General features: G+C 37.1%; 2 protein-coding genes and 2 long non-coding RNA genes across 5 annotated transcripts; 1 reads left to right on the plus strand and 3 right to left on the minus strand.

Moving 5' to 3' along the window:
• The first annotated feature begins 3,727 nt into the window (after positions 1-3,727).
• On the plus strand, positions 3,728-7,581 carry nsrp1 (nuclear speckle splicing regulatory protein 1). Its single transcript, XM_006808658.3, has 7 exons — positions 3,728-3,843; positions 4,686-4,776; positions 4,972-5,028; positions 5,134-5,262; positions 5,423-5,630; positions 5,760-5,862; positions 5,953-7,581. Exons 1-7 carry the CDS (start codon positions 3,824-3,826, stop codon positions 6,767-6,769), a joined length of 1,425 nt encoding a protein of 474 aa, XP_006808721.1. The 5' UTR covers positions 3,728-3,823; the 3' UTR covers positions 6,770-7,581.
• A 67-nt stretch (positions 7,582-7,648) lies between these two features.
• On the minus strand, positions 7,649-9,026 carry LOC148100916 (uncharacterized). Its single transcript, XR_015719714.1, has 3 exons — positions 8,916-9,026; positions 8,772-8,824; positions 7,649-8,444 (listed from the first exon to the last, which is right to left on the minus strand). It is a non-coding gene; the product is annotated as an uncharacterized LOC148100916 (long non-coding RNA).
• A 114-nt stretch (positions 9,027-9,140) lies between these two features.
• On the minus strand, positions 9,141-10,139 carry LOC102785185 (uncharacterized). 2 transcript variants are annotated; one of them, XR_015719716.1, is made up of 6 exons: positions 10,064-10,139; positions 9,894-9,965; positions 9,750-9,807; positions 9,593-9,651; positions 9,380-9,448; positions 9,141-9,219 (listed from the first exon to the last, which is right to left on the minus strand). It is a non-coding gene; the product is annotated as an uncharacterized LOC102785185 (long non-coding RNA). The 2 variants fall into 2 exon arrangements; XR_015719715.1 differs by having other exon boundaries at positions 9,894-10,122.
• Positions 10,140-10,794: 655 nt separating this feature from the next.
• LOC118453391 (calpain-1 catalytic subunit-like) lies at positions 10,795-14,729 on the minus strand. Its single transcript, XM_087846965.1, has 13 exons — positions 14,652-14,729; positions 14,325-14,576; positions 14,097-14,184; positions 13,480-13,595; positions 13,246-13,379; positions 12,962-13,151; positions 12,789-12,860; positions 12,539-12,624; positions 12,054-12,125; positions 11,715-11,872; positions 11,425-11,567; positions 11,140-11,151; positions 10,795-11,001 (listed from the first exon to the last, which is right to left on the minus strand). Exons 1-13 carry the CDS (start codon positions 14,727-14,729, stop codon positions 10,795-10,797), a joined length of 1,608 nt encoding a protein of 535 aa, XP_087703091.1.
• Between the last annotated feature and the right edge of the window lie 1,579 nt (positions 14,730-16,308).

The following is a 16,308-nucleotide window of genomic DNA, read 5'->3' on the forward strand; positions in this document are numbered from 1 at the left end:
AGTATTGATAAATGTATAATGATCTCAAAGTGCTTCTTAATGCGGTTTATTGATTTTATAAGACAGTTTATTTGCATAAAATACTTTTATACATATGCTGCTGTCAGTTTAATTCATTTACAATGATCTGAGACCAAAGACTTTACCAAATCCACTTTCGTAAATTGCTCTCAAATCTGAAAAGCAAGACTAAATTGGAAAAACCTTTGTATAAAATGGCTGAAGAGAATTAGCCTAAACCTGTTGTACTCATGCTTAAGGCTGGGGAAAAGAAAAAAAATGGGGCACCTTCCTGTAGTCTACCAGCCAGCAGTCATATGATATTTTGTAAGCATACGCAAGTAGCTTCCTGTCCAAACCTGTACAGCTACACTGTTATCTTTGTTGCCTGAGGGCACAGATCAAGGATAACAGGAACCTGTCAAAAACCACAGACGTAAATATATTAAATGTGTGTCATCATCAGCAAGTGTAACACAGCCCAGAGACCAGCACGTGGAGGTATGCACAGATTCATCATGCTAGGACTACTACTGCCATTACCCGTTGTGAAATCTGGTTTCACTCTCTCCATTCGTCTGCACAGACTTAATTGTTAAAAATCAAAAACTAAGGCATTAAACAATAATTCACTGTATTTCCTTGAAGGCACTGGTAGTTCATTTTCCCCCTATTTTCTCTGTTGCACAAAAAGCAAAAATGTTTCTTTTAGTCACTGATATCCACATATCTTAGCCCTACTACGTGAATGTTACTTAAAGCACTTCTTCTGGCCTTATGTAAACCTACCTGTCCATTTAACCAGCACTGATTCATTTGATCGCCATATAGTCCATTCATCTATCAGGCAGGTTTGGTCGTGAATCGCAAGGATTAGCAGTAAGGCCACAGGGGAGATGAGATGCAGATTACGGAAGAGATAATGGTGTTTGGATTTAGAGTCACTCAGATGAGGCGGCTGGGACCGAAAGCTACAGCTTTAATCACAGGTGAGCCGTGCGCTCTTTGATCTTATTTAATGGAATGAATTAACGTACAGGTTTAGAAGAGAGCATTTGACAAAACAAATCAAATTAAAATAAATGAAAGGTGTTTGAGATTTATCAGCACTTGATTTCTCAACAGTTAAAAACTCATCTATTTAAGGAGCACTTTGAGCAATGTGAGGCGTCCCTATGGGCCTCCCATTGTTTCTAATAATAAATGACTACTTTCATGTTATTGCACTTTGTTGATGTTCGGTCACAAATTTCAGTACACTTTGGTTTTTGGTCATTGTGGTGATTTATTGTAGAATTTGTTTCCACTTTGGAGGTTAGGAACCTTTAATGAATCAACTCTAGGGAGGTGAAGGAGCTGTACCAATACAGAAAAATATTAAAGCCCAGTTCTGCTACAGTAAATTAGGTTTTTAAAAAATATATTTTTCTGCTGCCTAAAGTATTGACTAAGCACATGATCAGTTGTGGCCATCTTCCTGATGTACTCATGGATGTTTGTTGTAAGACACTCACTAGTCCTCAGCCTCCTTCCATCCGCTTTGCAAGCAGCCTCAGGGTGCTGGATTTGGGGTTAAATCATGTACTTGTTTGTAAATATTTTCACAAATTACAATTAAGATATTGTAATAATTATATTTCAATTTTACAATTGTAATGCATTGTAATGACTGACTTTTTGTAGAAAAGTCAGCCATTCATGTTTTAGTGACAGTCATGGAAAATGAAAAATTAGCAGTGGTAGATAAAACATAAATACTATACTCAAATACCAATATCATGTGCTTTACTATTACAGTGCCACATCTCAGAGGCACATATTACATTTGCTACTAAGCTTTAATTAGCCTACAAGTTACTTTTCAGATCACAATTTGTAGTGCCATTTGAAATCATTAAAAAAACAAGCATTTCAAACTTGCTTATGATGAATTTTAGTAATAAACTAGGCCTTGAGGGTCAGCTGTTCTCGGAAATTCTCAGACTTTATCGGTCAGCTTGGCAACAATTGCTTCCAGAATAGTTGCAAAATATAGTTGCTAAGTTGACATTTTCAACATTTTTGAGCTTGTCACTTTGTGGTTCTCACATGGCAGCTATACACATGTGACAGTACCAAACCAGCAGAAGTAGCCATAATAAACTCAGCTTCAGTAAAATGTTGGGTACATACTAATGCAGCATATTATATGCAGTATAGAATACAAGTGGATACTTACACTTGCAAACTCCATTTTGCTGCTCATGCACTTCATGTAGCACTTTTATGTATATAACGGCAGCAGCAGAATTAGTAGGCTAACTTGTTTTATTTGCAACATGTCAGTAACGTAACTGAATATAAAAAGAGCATCTTACAGAGGCAGAATTTCAAAGTGGTAAAGCTGGGCAGAGCTTGGTTGAATGTGGCATGTTGTATAAAAGCGCTATGAGTCAAGCTAAGAATCAATCCATTTACCATGAATAAAAAAACAGATCCTATATCACACAAGAGAGGGACAAAATTCATCTCCCAAAAGATCTCCTCAGTTCCCAAGATGGGTTTATTTTGCACAGTCACTGTACATGTACATACCACTACCTCTCCACTACAACTGCTACAATATTTGATTTATTATTTTCTTATTTTAAATAAATATATATTTTCTTTATTTATATTGTTCATCTTATTGTTATCTAAGTGTTTCTTGTATGCAATTTTACCTTTCTATGTGCAATATTGAGGGGGCTCTGAGCCTAAGAATTTAACTGCTGGTAGTAATGTGCCATTGATACCTTTATATGACAAATAAACGACTTGAAAATCTGAAAGTTGAACTTGAAACTTGGATGCTATATAAACATGGCCCTGTCCCTGTGGCTACAGTCAAATTCAAGGTGACATTTTTTTTTCCTTAAAATTATTATTTTTTCAGTTTAAACATTTGACATATGTTCTATGTACACAAGTTGTAATAATAGCTTATATGAGCGTCAGTATTACCGAATTATTTATTACCTGTCCAGGTAAGCAAGTCGGAGTTTATCTAATCTCCAAAAGTTGATTCTGTTCATCTGGACGTAGCGTTTTGTAGGAGAAACGTTTCGTCACTCATCCAAGTCACTTCTTTAGTCTCAGCTGACTGTAGGTTTCCCCAAATCTTATAAACAGTACATTTGCATAATGACTGAAACCAGCCCACTGAAGGAACAATGGGCTGGGAGGTCAGTTCCTCTGAATCGAGGAGGGGGCCTAAGGGTACATCTTTCGCCATCTTACAATGCTGTGATTGCAGCCATTCCCCAACTCTTTGTGAATGATACTCATGGCCATTGATCAGTGGTCTTTGATCAGTGGGTTTTGATCAGTGGGTTTTGGTCAGTGGTTGTTAATCAATGGTCATGAGAATTTGCATAATTATGATTAAGGAACTGACCTCCCAGCCCATTGTTCCTTCAGTGGGCTAGTTTCAGTCATTAAATGTACAATTTGGGGAAACCTGCAGTCAGCTGAGACTGAAGAAATCACTTGGATGAGTGACGAAATGTTTCTCCCACAAAACGCTATGTCCAGATGAACAGAATCAACTTTTGGGGATTTACTTTCCTGGATGATTGAGAATGCATTAAGACGTTTATCTAATGTTACCTCTATGCGTTAGAAGTCCGTACATTTGTAGAAGAGGGTCAAACCCATAACAGCAGCAAATAACACTCCCCAAAAACATGGATATGGCTCCTTCATGCGGTGACCTTATTTACTGCCTGCTGAGTTGAAGCTTATGTTTGTAGCCGCTTGAAATTGTGTCGAATCTGCTGTGCGAGTCCACAGCCAGCGGAGCAAGATGGCGGTCCCTACGAAACAGTAAGTTGCAGACATGCTAGCACGATTATAACAACATGTTATTATATTGTTTCAGGTTGTTACGGTAAAGCTTAGAGTCGTGCTAAAAGAGCTTATTTCACTATAACAGCCGTGTAGTTCCAGCTCGGGGTTTTGTATAAAAACGTAGGCTCTCCTTGCAGCTAGCGACCCAGCTAGCGAAATGCTAACGTTATGTTAGTCTCTCTCATAACTTATTAAACAGCAGCTTCTTAGCGTTGGTTATCAAAAAACCTGTTTTGTGTTTTTCATGGTTACCACTCCTCTGTCAGCTTTTTTTTTCTTTTATTTTAACCCGAACAGATGGTTGTAGTTGGGAAGAGTTCACAGCAAATGCTAGTCATTCAAAATACAGTTTGGTCTATTTGATCCGTAAAAAAACAAACAAATAATATGGCATGTTATGCTTGCTTAGTGTCACAGTCAGTTTAAAGCCTTTGCTGTTGTCCCCATTGAAGATGCATAATCATTATGGTAACCAGTGAAAGCTTGTCAAATGTGCCGTTTAATCTGTATGCTATACAGATCATTTGTATAACTGTACACATGTATACATCTGTGGGTTTGTCTGTAGTACACCTGTATATTTGCGCTCTGTATAGCAATATAAACATCTGTATACTTAATTTATTTGGCATAATCCGTTCATAATGATTCCCACCTTTTATACTACCCTTATCTGTGTATAATCGCACTTTTGCACTTACTGCTCTTGCACTTCTGATTCGATGCAAACTGTATTTTGTTACCCTGTATTTATACATGTGTAATGACAACAAAGTTGAAACCTAATTTAAGAACCTCTGTTTTGTGATTATCCTCAGGTATGGGCTCATTTTGCCACAAAAGAAGGGATTATCAAAGACCACTACCTTACCAAAACCCTCTGTATTCGATGATGACTCTGATGAAGAGGTGGGTAAACAGATTTGTTATAAACAAGACATTACAATTTGTACTTTGTCACTTAGTAAAATGAATGATTCAAGTATTTTGTCTATTAAGAAACTGAAAATAAATAATAAAGAAGTTTATCCACTAACTAGCTTGCTTGTTAGCAGGCTTCTTTCTAAATATACTGAATTTATTTTTGTATGTTTTTTCCCTCAGACCTCAGTTGGGGAAAGCCTGCAGAGAGAATCTATAAAAAAGAAGATGATGAAACAAGTAAGAAGAAAAATTAAAAGATTCATTGTAATTAAAAAAAACAAACAAACAAACAGTGATGTGATGCCTTCATCTTTCTGTCTTCCACTTTCCTTCTTTCTGAAGACGCGTCTGGAGATGCAGAAGGCCCTGGAACAGGACAGTACTGTATATGACTACGATGCTGTGTACGATGACATTCAAAAACAGAGACTAGAGACCAACAAAAAAATTCTGGGAGGCACAGACAAAAAGGTAAATTAATTTGTGCTGAATGCTTATAAAGCTGTGCTTGAAAACTAAGCAGCTGGAGTAGTAACAAAACCTCAGTGCTGCTGTTCGGTTCAAGTTGTTTTCTGATGTCCATTTGGTGTAATATATGAGATGAAAATTTGTCTGTCTCTCTTTGTTACAGCCAAAATATATCCACCAGTTAATGAAAGCAGTAGAGGACCGAAAGAAAGAGCAAGAACGAAGGGAGGAGAGGAAGATTCAGAAGGAAAGAGAAGCAGAGGGAGAGAAGTTTGCGGATAAAGAGGCTTATGTTACATCCGCCTATAGGCAAAAACTGCAGGAACAGAAGGAGGAGGAGGAGAGAGAGAAGAGAGAGGCAGAGATGGAAGGTTGGAGTGATACTTAGCAGTTGTTATTAATGTCTGTGAATGACTGATGCAACTTTTTGTAATCTTTGAGCATTTTGGATATTTTAAATACAAAGTATGTCTGATTTGTTAAAATTTGTGTTTACTTAGCTGCTTTGGATGTGAAGAAACAAAAAGACCTGAGTGGCTTTTATCGGCACCTCTTGAATCAGACTGTAGGAGAGGAGGCAATACCAGATCGCTCTGCGAACAAGTCAGTCATAGCTTCTCATTGCTTGCTCACTGATGAACATGTGCATGGTTTTTTTTCGGAGTCTTTATTATATCACTGTTTCTTTTACAGACCTCAAACTTCAAAGGGTTCAAAAGACACAGAAAAGACTTCACCTGCTTCCTCACCTCCATCCAATGAAAATATCCCAAGTTCAAGCAGTGACATCGAGGAGTCGCATGAGCAGAAATCTGGGTTTAGCAAGCCTGGGGGCGGCTCTGCACACTCAAAACGCCAGTACAGGCAGAGGTCACCTTCATCAGGGAGCGGTGACGAAAAGGAGAGGGAAAAAGAGAAGGAGCGAGACAGACATAAAAAGAGCCACAGAGACCAAGACAGAGCAAGGAATAGAGATAGAGAGCGAGAAAGAGACAGAAACAGGGGAAGGGAAAGAGATGACAGGCATGGAGAAAGAAGAAGCGACAGAGATAGAAGGAGAGATAGAGACCGAGGTAGAGAAGACGACAGAGGTAGAGGAGGCAGAGGTGATACCGAAAGGGACGACAGGCATGGAAAGAGGGAGAGGAGCTCCAGAGAAAGAGAACGGGATAAGAATGGTGAGAGGGAAAAGAGAAGGAAACCGGATGAAGACAAGAGGAAAGACAGACATCTGGAGGAAGAGCAGGCACTACGGAAGGAACCAGAGAAGGAGAAGGGCATGAACAAGGAAGAAAATGAACTTGAAAGGAAGGAAGAAGCTGAATGCACAATAGAGAACAAAGATGAGCAGAAAAATCAAGGCGAGGAGAAAGAGGAAGCGGAGGAGAAGACAAACAAGTTTGCAAAGCGCAGCACAGATCAGACTGTGAGTTCGGCAAGAGAGAGGTACATGGCCAGGCAGATGGCCCGCTCTGCATCTAAAAGCTATATCGAGAAAGAGGAGGACTGAGAGCACACACAGAAAACATCTCCAAACTGCACTCTGTGTTTTGAGAATATTTTATATTTTGTTTAAAAGACATCCCTTAAAAAAGCAAATGATTTTTTTTCTTTAAACACTTAGTGCTAACTGAACCTGTAGGGTGGTTCCTACTGAAAAATAAACATTTTAACATCTTAACATGAAGCTGTATGTAAGAGACTTATTTAAATGTTTAGGTGGAAAATGCTCAAACTGGAGGAAATTGGGAAAATGTATTTTTAAGGACTATTTTTCACTGTGGATTAATGCATACATGGTGGACTAGTGGGGCTTTAAGACTAGAACAGGATGAACTGCAATGTTTGTGTTCATTTTAAAGAACATCCTCCCACTGCAGCAATGTGGATTTTTGATCCTCATAATGTTTCTGAACAGCAGTAAAGCTCAAACTGAGTAAGATGACAGTACTTGTTAGTAGGGTAAGTTTATTGTTGGTTATAGCCTTTTCATGGAACATTAATATGATTATAGTACATTACCAACCTTTTCCTGTAACCACCATACAATGAACAGACTGAAAGTGTGCAAATATTTCACAGTCCCTGGCAAAGAAATGCAGATTTGTGTTTTATCTTTGTAAAAATAAAAATGTTGAATATGAGGGTTTTTTTCTAGAGAGCCTCTTGTATCCTGTCCTAAATGAATGAGTGTAAATCGTACGTTTTATCTCAGCTGCTAAACTGCAGATTTGACTTCTGAACTGGTGATGTGTTCATTCACTTTTTATTTTTCTGGTGTATTCAGTGATGGACTAATAAAATAAGGTCTGATTCACAGTTTCTACTGCTCCTCCTGGTCAGTCTTAATTCCATACTGAAATAAGTACAAAAGAGAATTCAGAGGGTATCATTTTTTATTGCTATATAATCATTGCAAAGGAAAGTTGGAGATATAGAGAATTGAACAGTTGAACATATTTATTTGCTTTCACCATTAATGCTGCTGAGTCACTATTATGCCTATTTCACAATATGTTTTACTTAACATGGGCATTTTTTTAAATGTATAATTTGCTCAAACACAGATATTGATCACTGTTGAGGAAGTTAGATCACTGATTGACTGATCCTAATTTCATCCAACCTCTTAGTAATAGAATGTAAGAAAGTTAACTGTCAAATAATCAGTCTGCCCCTTTGTGTCACAACAATATTAAACAAAAAAGGAAAAATAAAGAAAATGGTTTACATTTTTTGGTCTAAATACTTTGGGGATTCCCCAAGTAATCCCCCCCTCTGAAACCCCCTCCTCCCCAAACTGCACCCCTTGAGCTGGCTCTAAAACCTAGTTCTAGTATGTTATAAAGTTACTAAGCACTAATTAGCAGGTATACCTATCTGACCATGGCACCCTAATAGTTTATGAATGGAACTTTTGCTAGCCATTGCTGGTAACTTGAATAATGATAACACTTTGTATTATGAAAATTATGAAAGGAAATGGACAAAAAAGATCACATTTTTGGCCTACAGTGGTTTGGTTTGAAAGGAAGAAAAAAGCAAAAGGAAAAAAAAACATAATCTAAGCCTGGCCACCCCTGTAAAAGCTGGTGCATTAAGACTTAAAAGCAAGTATGATTGCAGGAATCTTTTCAGTTCTTCTGATTTGGTCTGGTCTAGTTATACATGGAGATGATAGACTACTGAAATGAAAGAAAAGGCAACTTTTAGATGTACGATTTATTTCGTTTATGGCTAATTTCTGGACTGTAATGGTTCTGTATTTCAGTTCTCTCATGTGTTCTGAATTTACTCTATAAAACTATAGTAACATGCATGATTATGCATGGATAAATGACTGAAAGAGTCATTTTCTAAACACACTTACACTTAACACACCTATAATAGTAAAAGGCAATTCTTACTTATCCTAATATTATAATTACACACAATAGCAAAGGTTAATTAATAGTGACACTTTTATTAAAGTGCACCATTAAAGAGTATTAAGTGGTATTAAAAATACTCGCCTCATCCCAGGTCAGGTGGATCTTACCATCAGATGATTTGCCCTTGAAAATGTCTGTGGAGAAAACCCCCATGCAACAGACGTCTAAGCACATTTTGAAATAGATAAAAGATATGGATTTATTCTTCGATTTGTGGTCGCTTACCTGACATCTTATCCAGGCGCAACATGAGAGTGATGAACTCCTCCAAAGAGGTGGTGGAGAAGCCTGAATACCGAGACATCATCAGCCCCACACTGGCATCATTAACATCCATTCCTGATAAAGACACAAGGAGACAGTGAGGAGTTCTCCAGTTATAACATGAAGCAAGCTCCAAATGTGTTACTACACTTAAATGTGCTCAAATGTGACAATAATTAGTGTTAACTGCATCTTTAATTGCCTTCTGGAGCTCATCGTCAGACAGGGATCCATGTTCATTCACATCAGAGCGATGAAAGAGATTCTACAAGCAGGATGAACTTAGATTTAGAAGAAAACAGTGTTGTGAACATATCTCATTTTTAAAATTTTAAACTGAACATTTTTTGGGGGGAAAAAACTCTAAAAGTTGAAGAAATAATTAAATTATGTATAAATCTTGGAGACTATACTTGCTGCATTACTTTGTATTCTTGAATCTTCTTCCAGAGAATTGAGAATTCAGTAAAGGTCATTGTCATCCTTTGATCGAGCTGTGCAGGTTAAGGATATCTTACAAAAAAGTTCTTACTCCTAATAGAAATGTGGCCAGTTGTCAGTTTGATCATCAGCTTTGGTCATTTTGGGTGTGGCATCACATAAAAGCAAAAGGAAAATAACTGTATAATTTAGGATACATCCACCAAGGCAATCATACTCCTGCAGGCATCCAAACTAAAGCCCCTGTGGCCATTCCCTGTTGAAAAACATTAATTTTCTCTATAAAAGCAAACAATCAACAACAAGATATGAATGATGATTTTGAACCTTTCATAGCACACATGTTCAGCTTACCATGAGGGAATCTGTCATTCAGGAGCTTCTGGAGTTGTACAGAAAGCAGCTCATCATTCTACCAAGAGGCAGAGAAACAACTAAAATGTATCGGTGCATATCAGGAAAAAGTAAAGATTTGAAGAAAGAGAAGAATATTGACACCTGATCAGCATAGAGTTTAAAGGCATAGTTTGGATCCTCATCAGTGGCTTTCTCATTGTCTTTGTCTCGGATCTACAAGAGAGCAAAATTTATCTCTTTCTTATTAGCAGCAGTGTGAAATAGAGGCTATAACACTTGGAGGAAAAATATACAACACAGATTTTTCAAACCTCAGAAAGATGGTCATCTTTTTCATCTTCCCCTCCTTTACAGGGCCTAGAAGCAGAAGAGAAGGTTTAAAGCTTTACAATTAACATTTGTCATCAAGCTATTTCAAGATCTCAAGAAAACAGGATGTGACGTTTCAGGATCATGATAGCCATAAAGAGTCTTAGCAGGATTACTGAAGTCCACTGAAGGTGAAACCAAACCATTCTCCTTAAGTCAGTGGTTCCCAAACTGTTTTGCTAGGCCCCCCTTTGTTTTATAAGAAAAATGTTTGCCCCCCCACCACCACCTAAACAAAGATATGCTTCACCATATTTTCTAGTCTTTGGCTTGAAGGAAGTTGGTTTGGAAACATATTTGGCGATGCTTCATCACCTGCTTTGCGTTTGTGTGGGAACCCCGTCAAAAACCCGTCCATTATGCTAGCAATGTCCAAGCATTCTTTTTTCATGATGGATTATCAGCTGAGAAAGACACAATGCAGCATCGTCTCTTGACCTTTAATAAATTAAGACTACAGCTTTATTTGTTGATTAATAAAGGAATGGTGGTTAATTATGACCTGCTGCACAACTTTTTATCACTTTTGGAAATAGACTGATGTTTAAAGATCATATTAGATCAAGCTTTAAGCTTTAAGTCAAGGATCCATCATATTAAAATAAGCCACTTTCTTTTGGAATAAAGGTTTTCAGTGAGCCTTACAAAATATGTTAAAGGTCAGAGAAAGCCTTTACCTGATCTTGGCATCAGCTTTGGTGTAGACAGTAAGAATAAAGTCTGCAGTGATGTTGGGTTCATACGTGAACGGGACGATCACATACTCTCCAGGTTCCAGACTGTAGAATTCAATGAGATCTCGCCGAGTGCTGTAAGTCTTTTCTGCCTTCACATACCTGTTGCTCAAAAAGAAATAGTATTGCAGGCATCCTTTTGGAGTCTGGCAGAAATATAAAGGAATATCTATAGTGAAATACTCTCCTGAGTCTCATTGTACATTGTTATTAAAGTTATTAAAATGCTGAATTTACTTTTGGTGCACAGACAGTTTCATATATTTGTTATTGTTTGTACTTACCCCTGGTGGAATCTGTTAATTGGAAAATGGTAAGAATAATATCATTAAACTGTTTCGCAGGAACCAATTTCCATAGTAACTTTAAATAATGAATGTGAAATCAGTGAAGGCATTTTTTTTATTTTATATTGTTTTACTAACTCAGCTGCTAAATTAGGAAAAGTGCTTGTGTTTTAATAACAGGGTGATACAATTGTTTTAAAGATTTAGTTTCTTGTCCTTTGGTAATCAGTTGCAGTATTTAACAATTATTTAAATTAAAGGAAGCGGATTCAGAATGAATACCTTATAGAGTTCAGTTTGGTGATCAATGCGATTTCCCTGATGAGCTTTCAGCATCAGGGAGAGCATGATGTTTTTGTCTCCTGGCTCCTTCTTGTCTATAACAGTCACTCGAATGCGATACTGAGGGTTTGTTGCAAAGGTGGCTACAGAGAGGAAACAGTTTATTTGTTAGTTACAGGTTTTAGAAATTTATGGTGGGTTTTGTGTTTGTACAGATAAATGAAAAATGTAAAAACCAAAATATTCTTTTAGTGATAGTTAAAGTTTAGATAGGAATGAACTTGTCTTACGGCTTAACACTTTGCCACCTGCAGATGTCCCTGCTACCCAGTTCCCATCGTAAACCATGTAATTCCACTGACATTTTAAGTCTCCATCAAGAAAGTTAGGGGTCTCACAGCAGATGTATACTTTAATAAAATGGGAACAGAAGTCCTCCATTTGCATCCTGACAGCCAGATGAGCAGATAGAGATAAAATAGGAAATAAACATTAAATATCAAGCAGTAAGACATAAACTCTTTGGTAATGCATCAAAATGATTGTGTGATTGTTTTGTTTGTTTTTGAGTTTTTAAAATGCTTATTTAAAATATTGAGAGTAAACAGTGTGCAAAATTTCTAATTTACCAGAACTCTCCGTCGTCACGGTCGAAACACTTTTTTTTAACTTCTGGACTTACTTTGTCCCACAAATCTGACCTGAGAACACAAAACAAATAAGTTAATGACAGACTTTAATGCAGCAAAACAGATATATCTAATTTACAATTTCATTTGGCTTGAAGTTCTTAAGTTGTTCTTCTTTATAACAGAAAGCATGCTGTGGTCATCCACCACTATTGTTCTCTGTGGATGTCTGGCCATTTCCATTTTGCACAGCACGCATATGTGTTTTCTCTCTCTTTTTTTGATTGACCACTAATGTTGTTCTAACTATACTGTTTATCTCATGTTTAGAAATTCTTGAACTCCCTGCTGTGGTTTTGTAAAAAACAGCTTTTAATTAAATAATAATAATAATGAGTTGATTATGTGTAGGTGCAACACTAGTAAAAACTGTGTCATTGTCAGCAGTATATGGACATTGTTTGTTGTTTGATTAAGTCAAGTACTTGTCGCTCCATTTTCCGTTCCACTCTCGTTCACCCCATGGGTTCATGACTCGCACCAGTCGTACTTTGGAGCCGTTTAATTCCACCTTCAGATGAAATAATAAAGATTTTTTTAAAAAAAAATTAAATTCTTCTTTATCATTATCTCCAAGTATTCTTTAATTGATACTGTTACAATTTTGCTGCAATTAACCTCGTACAAAAAGCCCCTTTCCTAGATGGAATATACTTTTGAAACTCAAGAATTTACCTCAGTGATGCCTGTGACAGAATAGGCATGCCCACCTAACAATCCAGTGTTGGCCAATACTTTTCTTTCATCCTGAAAAAGACACGTAAGATAAATTACGTATTGAGGGTTCTTTGGTTTTGATTTTAATTATTGTTGTTTTTTTATTGTTTCTCTAGAAATTTATTTCTCACCTCTTCTTTCAAAGTCGAAGAGCAAATCAGTGATTTGCAGTTAGTGGCTCTGCTTAGTGTCAGCCAAAGCTCATCGCAACTCGGTGCATTGGGCTTTGTGAGATAGTAAATCTGGTTCACACCTCCAGTGAAATCTTTGAAGGCATCTGTTGGTTGCCCACTAGACATGTTTGCATATGAACCACAAACTCTGAAGAAGACACACAGAGAAAGAAAAATATTTGTAAATCTTTTCTGAACCTTCTGAACTGATTTACATGAAAGTGTGTGAGGTGGTTCTGTACTTGGCATATGCCTTCTCCAGCAGAGGAGCCCAGAACTCATTTCCACATTTCGAGGACACAAACAGTAACCGCTTGTTTTTTGTTGGCAGATTGTCATCAATGACAACATCTACCCACTTTCCAAACCTCCAGAACTGAAACAGAGAACACAGCTTAATAAGGATTAATAACCAGTGTGTTGTGTTTCTGTTTTGTAAAAGTATTCTTTAGACACATTTATTAATCCTTTGTTACCCGGAAGTGAAATATTCCTGCATAATCCTCAAAGGACTGATCCATTGGTACAACTTGTTCCATCAGATTTGTTTGGAAGGTCAGTGCAGATATTGCAGACACAAACCAGCAGTTACCTGATAAAAGAAGGAAACTAATAGTTTTCTCAAGCTGACGGAGTTAAATTATGGAACAGTCTAAAAGCAGAAATAAAAGAAAGTAACAAGATAAACCAAAACGAATTTTAAACAAATATAAGAATGAAGAAAACGGGGTTAACACAGGACCGTAATTGAAGGGATGTTTTGGTTTGTTGGTTTCATTATTTGTGAATCTGCATATTTACATATTCTGTCTTTATTTATATGAAAGAAACTATATTGTGAAATTTTTTTGGTTTTGTTTTGTTTTCATTTGTTTGCTTGTTTAATTTAAGACTAAAAGAAAATTAAATGAATGAGATGTAAAAATTGAGGGGGTAGGGCCAAATAAGTGTGTACGTCTACCTACTCCCTTTCAAAAAAAATGGAATGATATTATGTAATGATCGTGAACGTACATGTTTAAAATAAAAATGAACTGAACTGTGGAACATACTTGTCATTGTCATTAGCTATAAATAAGAAAGTTTTGCTTACCCACGTTGCCTTGTCCGAAGTCAAATCGTGACATACCATCTTTAATGAAAGCAGGCTGATCCTTCTTTCTTTGTTCTCTCAATAAATCCTTGAAATGACAGTGGAGAAAAATGTGATGTTGACAAGCATTTAAAAAGAATCTGTTTTTCCTACTGTACAGAAATGCTAACTAACAATCCATCAGATTTGAAAGTGAAAGAAAAATAAATATAATTAAAATGATTTAACTGCTGGTCGAAGCCATTTCACTTCACTCGTATCAGACCGGTCACCCAAAGAAAGACTGTTTGGTGGGAACTCATTGTCCACAAACAGTTCTCGTTTCTGGAGGCAGTCAGCTTTTATCTGAGCGAAGTCCTGATTTTTGAATAAGGCAGGGTTGGAGGGGCTTCCCTCACTGCCATCTGGGTAACGCAAGTTGACGAGATAAGTTTCAGATTTAGCCATGATGATGATGATGACGAAGTCTTCAGAGAGATTCTGGTGCAAGGAAAAAAAATTCAGAGACACAAAACTCTAATTTAAAGGTTTTCTTGAAAGAACAGAGATTATTACCTGTGCACGGTGGCAAGCAACTGATTCTTCCTTGCAAGAGAAGCACCTTGGAATTGCCAAATGTGATATGTGCAGCATCTTATATTCACACTGTCTTACACAAGTTTGAAATCCCACCCCCAAAAATGTAGAACAGCTATTATAGGCTGTGGCTGAGAGGAATGGGTTGGACAACAAAATACATTTTCTCTGGAAAAAAACAGATGCAAAACCATGACACCTGATATTTTGATTTCTTGTCATTTGCATATTGCTCCATCTGCTGAAATCCAGCATGGGTTTGGACATGTTCACACACAGTCAACAACCAGGCATGAATTTTGACTAGATGCCCGGGCCACCATTATAGGAAAAATCATAAAGCCTTTGAATGAAAACAAACGCTGTTGTGACAGTGATGTACACTGTCTTGATGGTATATATGTAGCAATCTATCAATCGTTTGTTGTAAGATTCAGATAATTATCTTTTAAAAGCTAGACATTTTAAATGAGAATAAGAAAGTAAATGGCCTGTATTTGTATAGTGCTTTTACTAGTCCCCCCTAGGGACCCCAAAGCGCTTTACACACCCAGTCATCCACCCATTCACACACTGGTGGAGGCAAGCTACAGTTGTAGCCACAGCTACCCTGGGGCAGACTGACAGAAGCGAGGTTGCCATATCGCGCCATCGGCCCTTCTGGCCAACACCAGTAGGTGGTAGGTGAAGTGTCTTGCCCAAGGACACAACGACCGAGACTGTCCGAGCCGGGGCTCGAACCGGCAACCTTCCGATTACAAGGCGAACTCCCAACTCTTGAGCCACGATCGAAAGAAAAGTATTTCCTTGTGCCCACCTCTCCCTGTTAATGCCCTACCTGGCCCCCCTGGCAAAACTTTGCTAGATCCGCACCTGCACAGTTACCAGCTGTCAGCTACCTAAAAAAGGATCCTGGTGTTATTTGTCTCTCAGAAACAGTTTATAACTTCCCTTCAACTCATTTATGTCACCTAAAAGGTAAACCTGTTTCTCCATCACCTGTTCAGCTCTGATGATTCAGTAAGGACATCTCCTGGTTTCATCTTCATGTTTCTCTCTCACCAGATAACCAAACCGATATCATGACCAGCAGTGTTGGTCAAGTTACTTGAAAAAAGTAATCAGTAATTAATTACTGATTACTTCCCCAAAAAAGTAATCCCGTTACTTTACTGATTACTTATTTTCAAAAGTAATTAATTACTTAGTTACTTAGTTACTTAGTTACTTTTTAAAAACATGATTTACAACCTGAATAGGTGATAAAGCGATAGATCTTTCAGCCCAATTCTACTTTTTCTACATAATCCATCATACAAAATGTAATCAAATGGAAAAGTATTTTTTTTAAAACTTGTTTTATTAGTTTTAATCTTTTAACTTTATGCATGAAGCAAAATTTTAATTATATGTACCATTCTCTGACTGGAAGAAATTAGTTTAACATTTAAACCTATTTTCTGCACATTCCAGCACATATATATATATATATATATATATATATATATATATATATATATATATATATATATATATATATATATATATATATATATATTGTGTTTACACTCACTCTTTCAGATGCAAGTAAAACACAGCAGAAAAAAAATAAAGTCAAAGACTAGCGGTCCTTTTG

The sequence above is a fragment of the Neolamprologus brichardi genome, chromosome 10, assembly GCF_056152115.1.
Source record: "Neolamprologus brichardi isolate AB-2024 chromosome 10, ASM5615211v1, whole genome shotgun sequence".
NCBI classification, from domain to species: domain Eukaryota; kingdom Metazoa; phylum Chordata; class Actinopteri; order Cichliformes; family Cichlidae; genus Neolamprologus; species Neolamprologus brichardi.

What these genes read in the sequence shown, in the direction of transcription:
- LOC118453391 (XM_087846965.1), bottom strand. Translation starts at nt 14,729, where the DNA reads ATGCTGCACATATCACATTTGGCAATTCCAAGGTGCTTCTCTTGCAAG. An exon ending in CTTCGACTTTGAAAGAAGAG is followed by an intron (nt 12,861 to 12,961) that starts GTGAGAAATAAA and finishes TGTCTTTTTCAG; the next exon opens with GATGAAAGAAAAGTATTGGC. An exon ending in AGGTGGCAAAGTGTTAAGCC is followed by an intron (nt 11,568 to 11,714) that starts GTAAGACAAGTT and finishes TCCTCTCTGTAG; the next exon opens with CCACCTTTGCAACAAACCCT.
- nsrp1 (XM_006808658.3), top strand. Translation starts at nt 3,824, where the DNA reads ATGGCGGTCCCTACGAAACA. An exon ending in AAAAGAAGATGATGAAACAA is followed by an intron (nt 5,029 to 5,133) that starts GTAAGAAGAAAA and finishes TTCTTTCTGAAG; the next exon opens with ACGCGTCTGGAGATGCAGAA. An exon ending in TGGGAGGCACAGACAAAAAG is followed by an intron (nt 5,263 to 5,422) that starts GTAAATTAATTT and finishes TCTTTGTTACAG; the next exon opens with CCAAAATATATCCACCAGTT.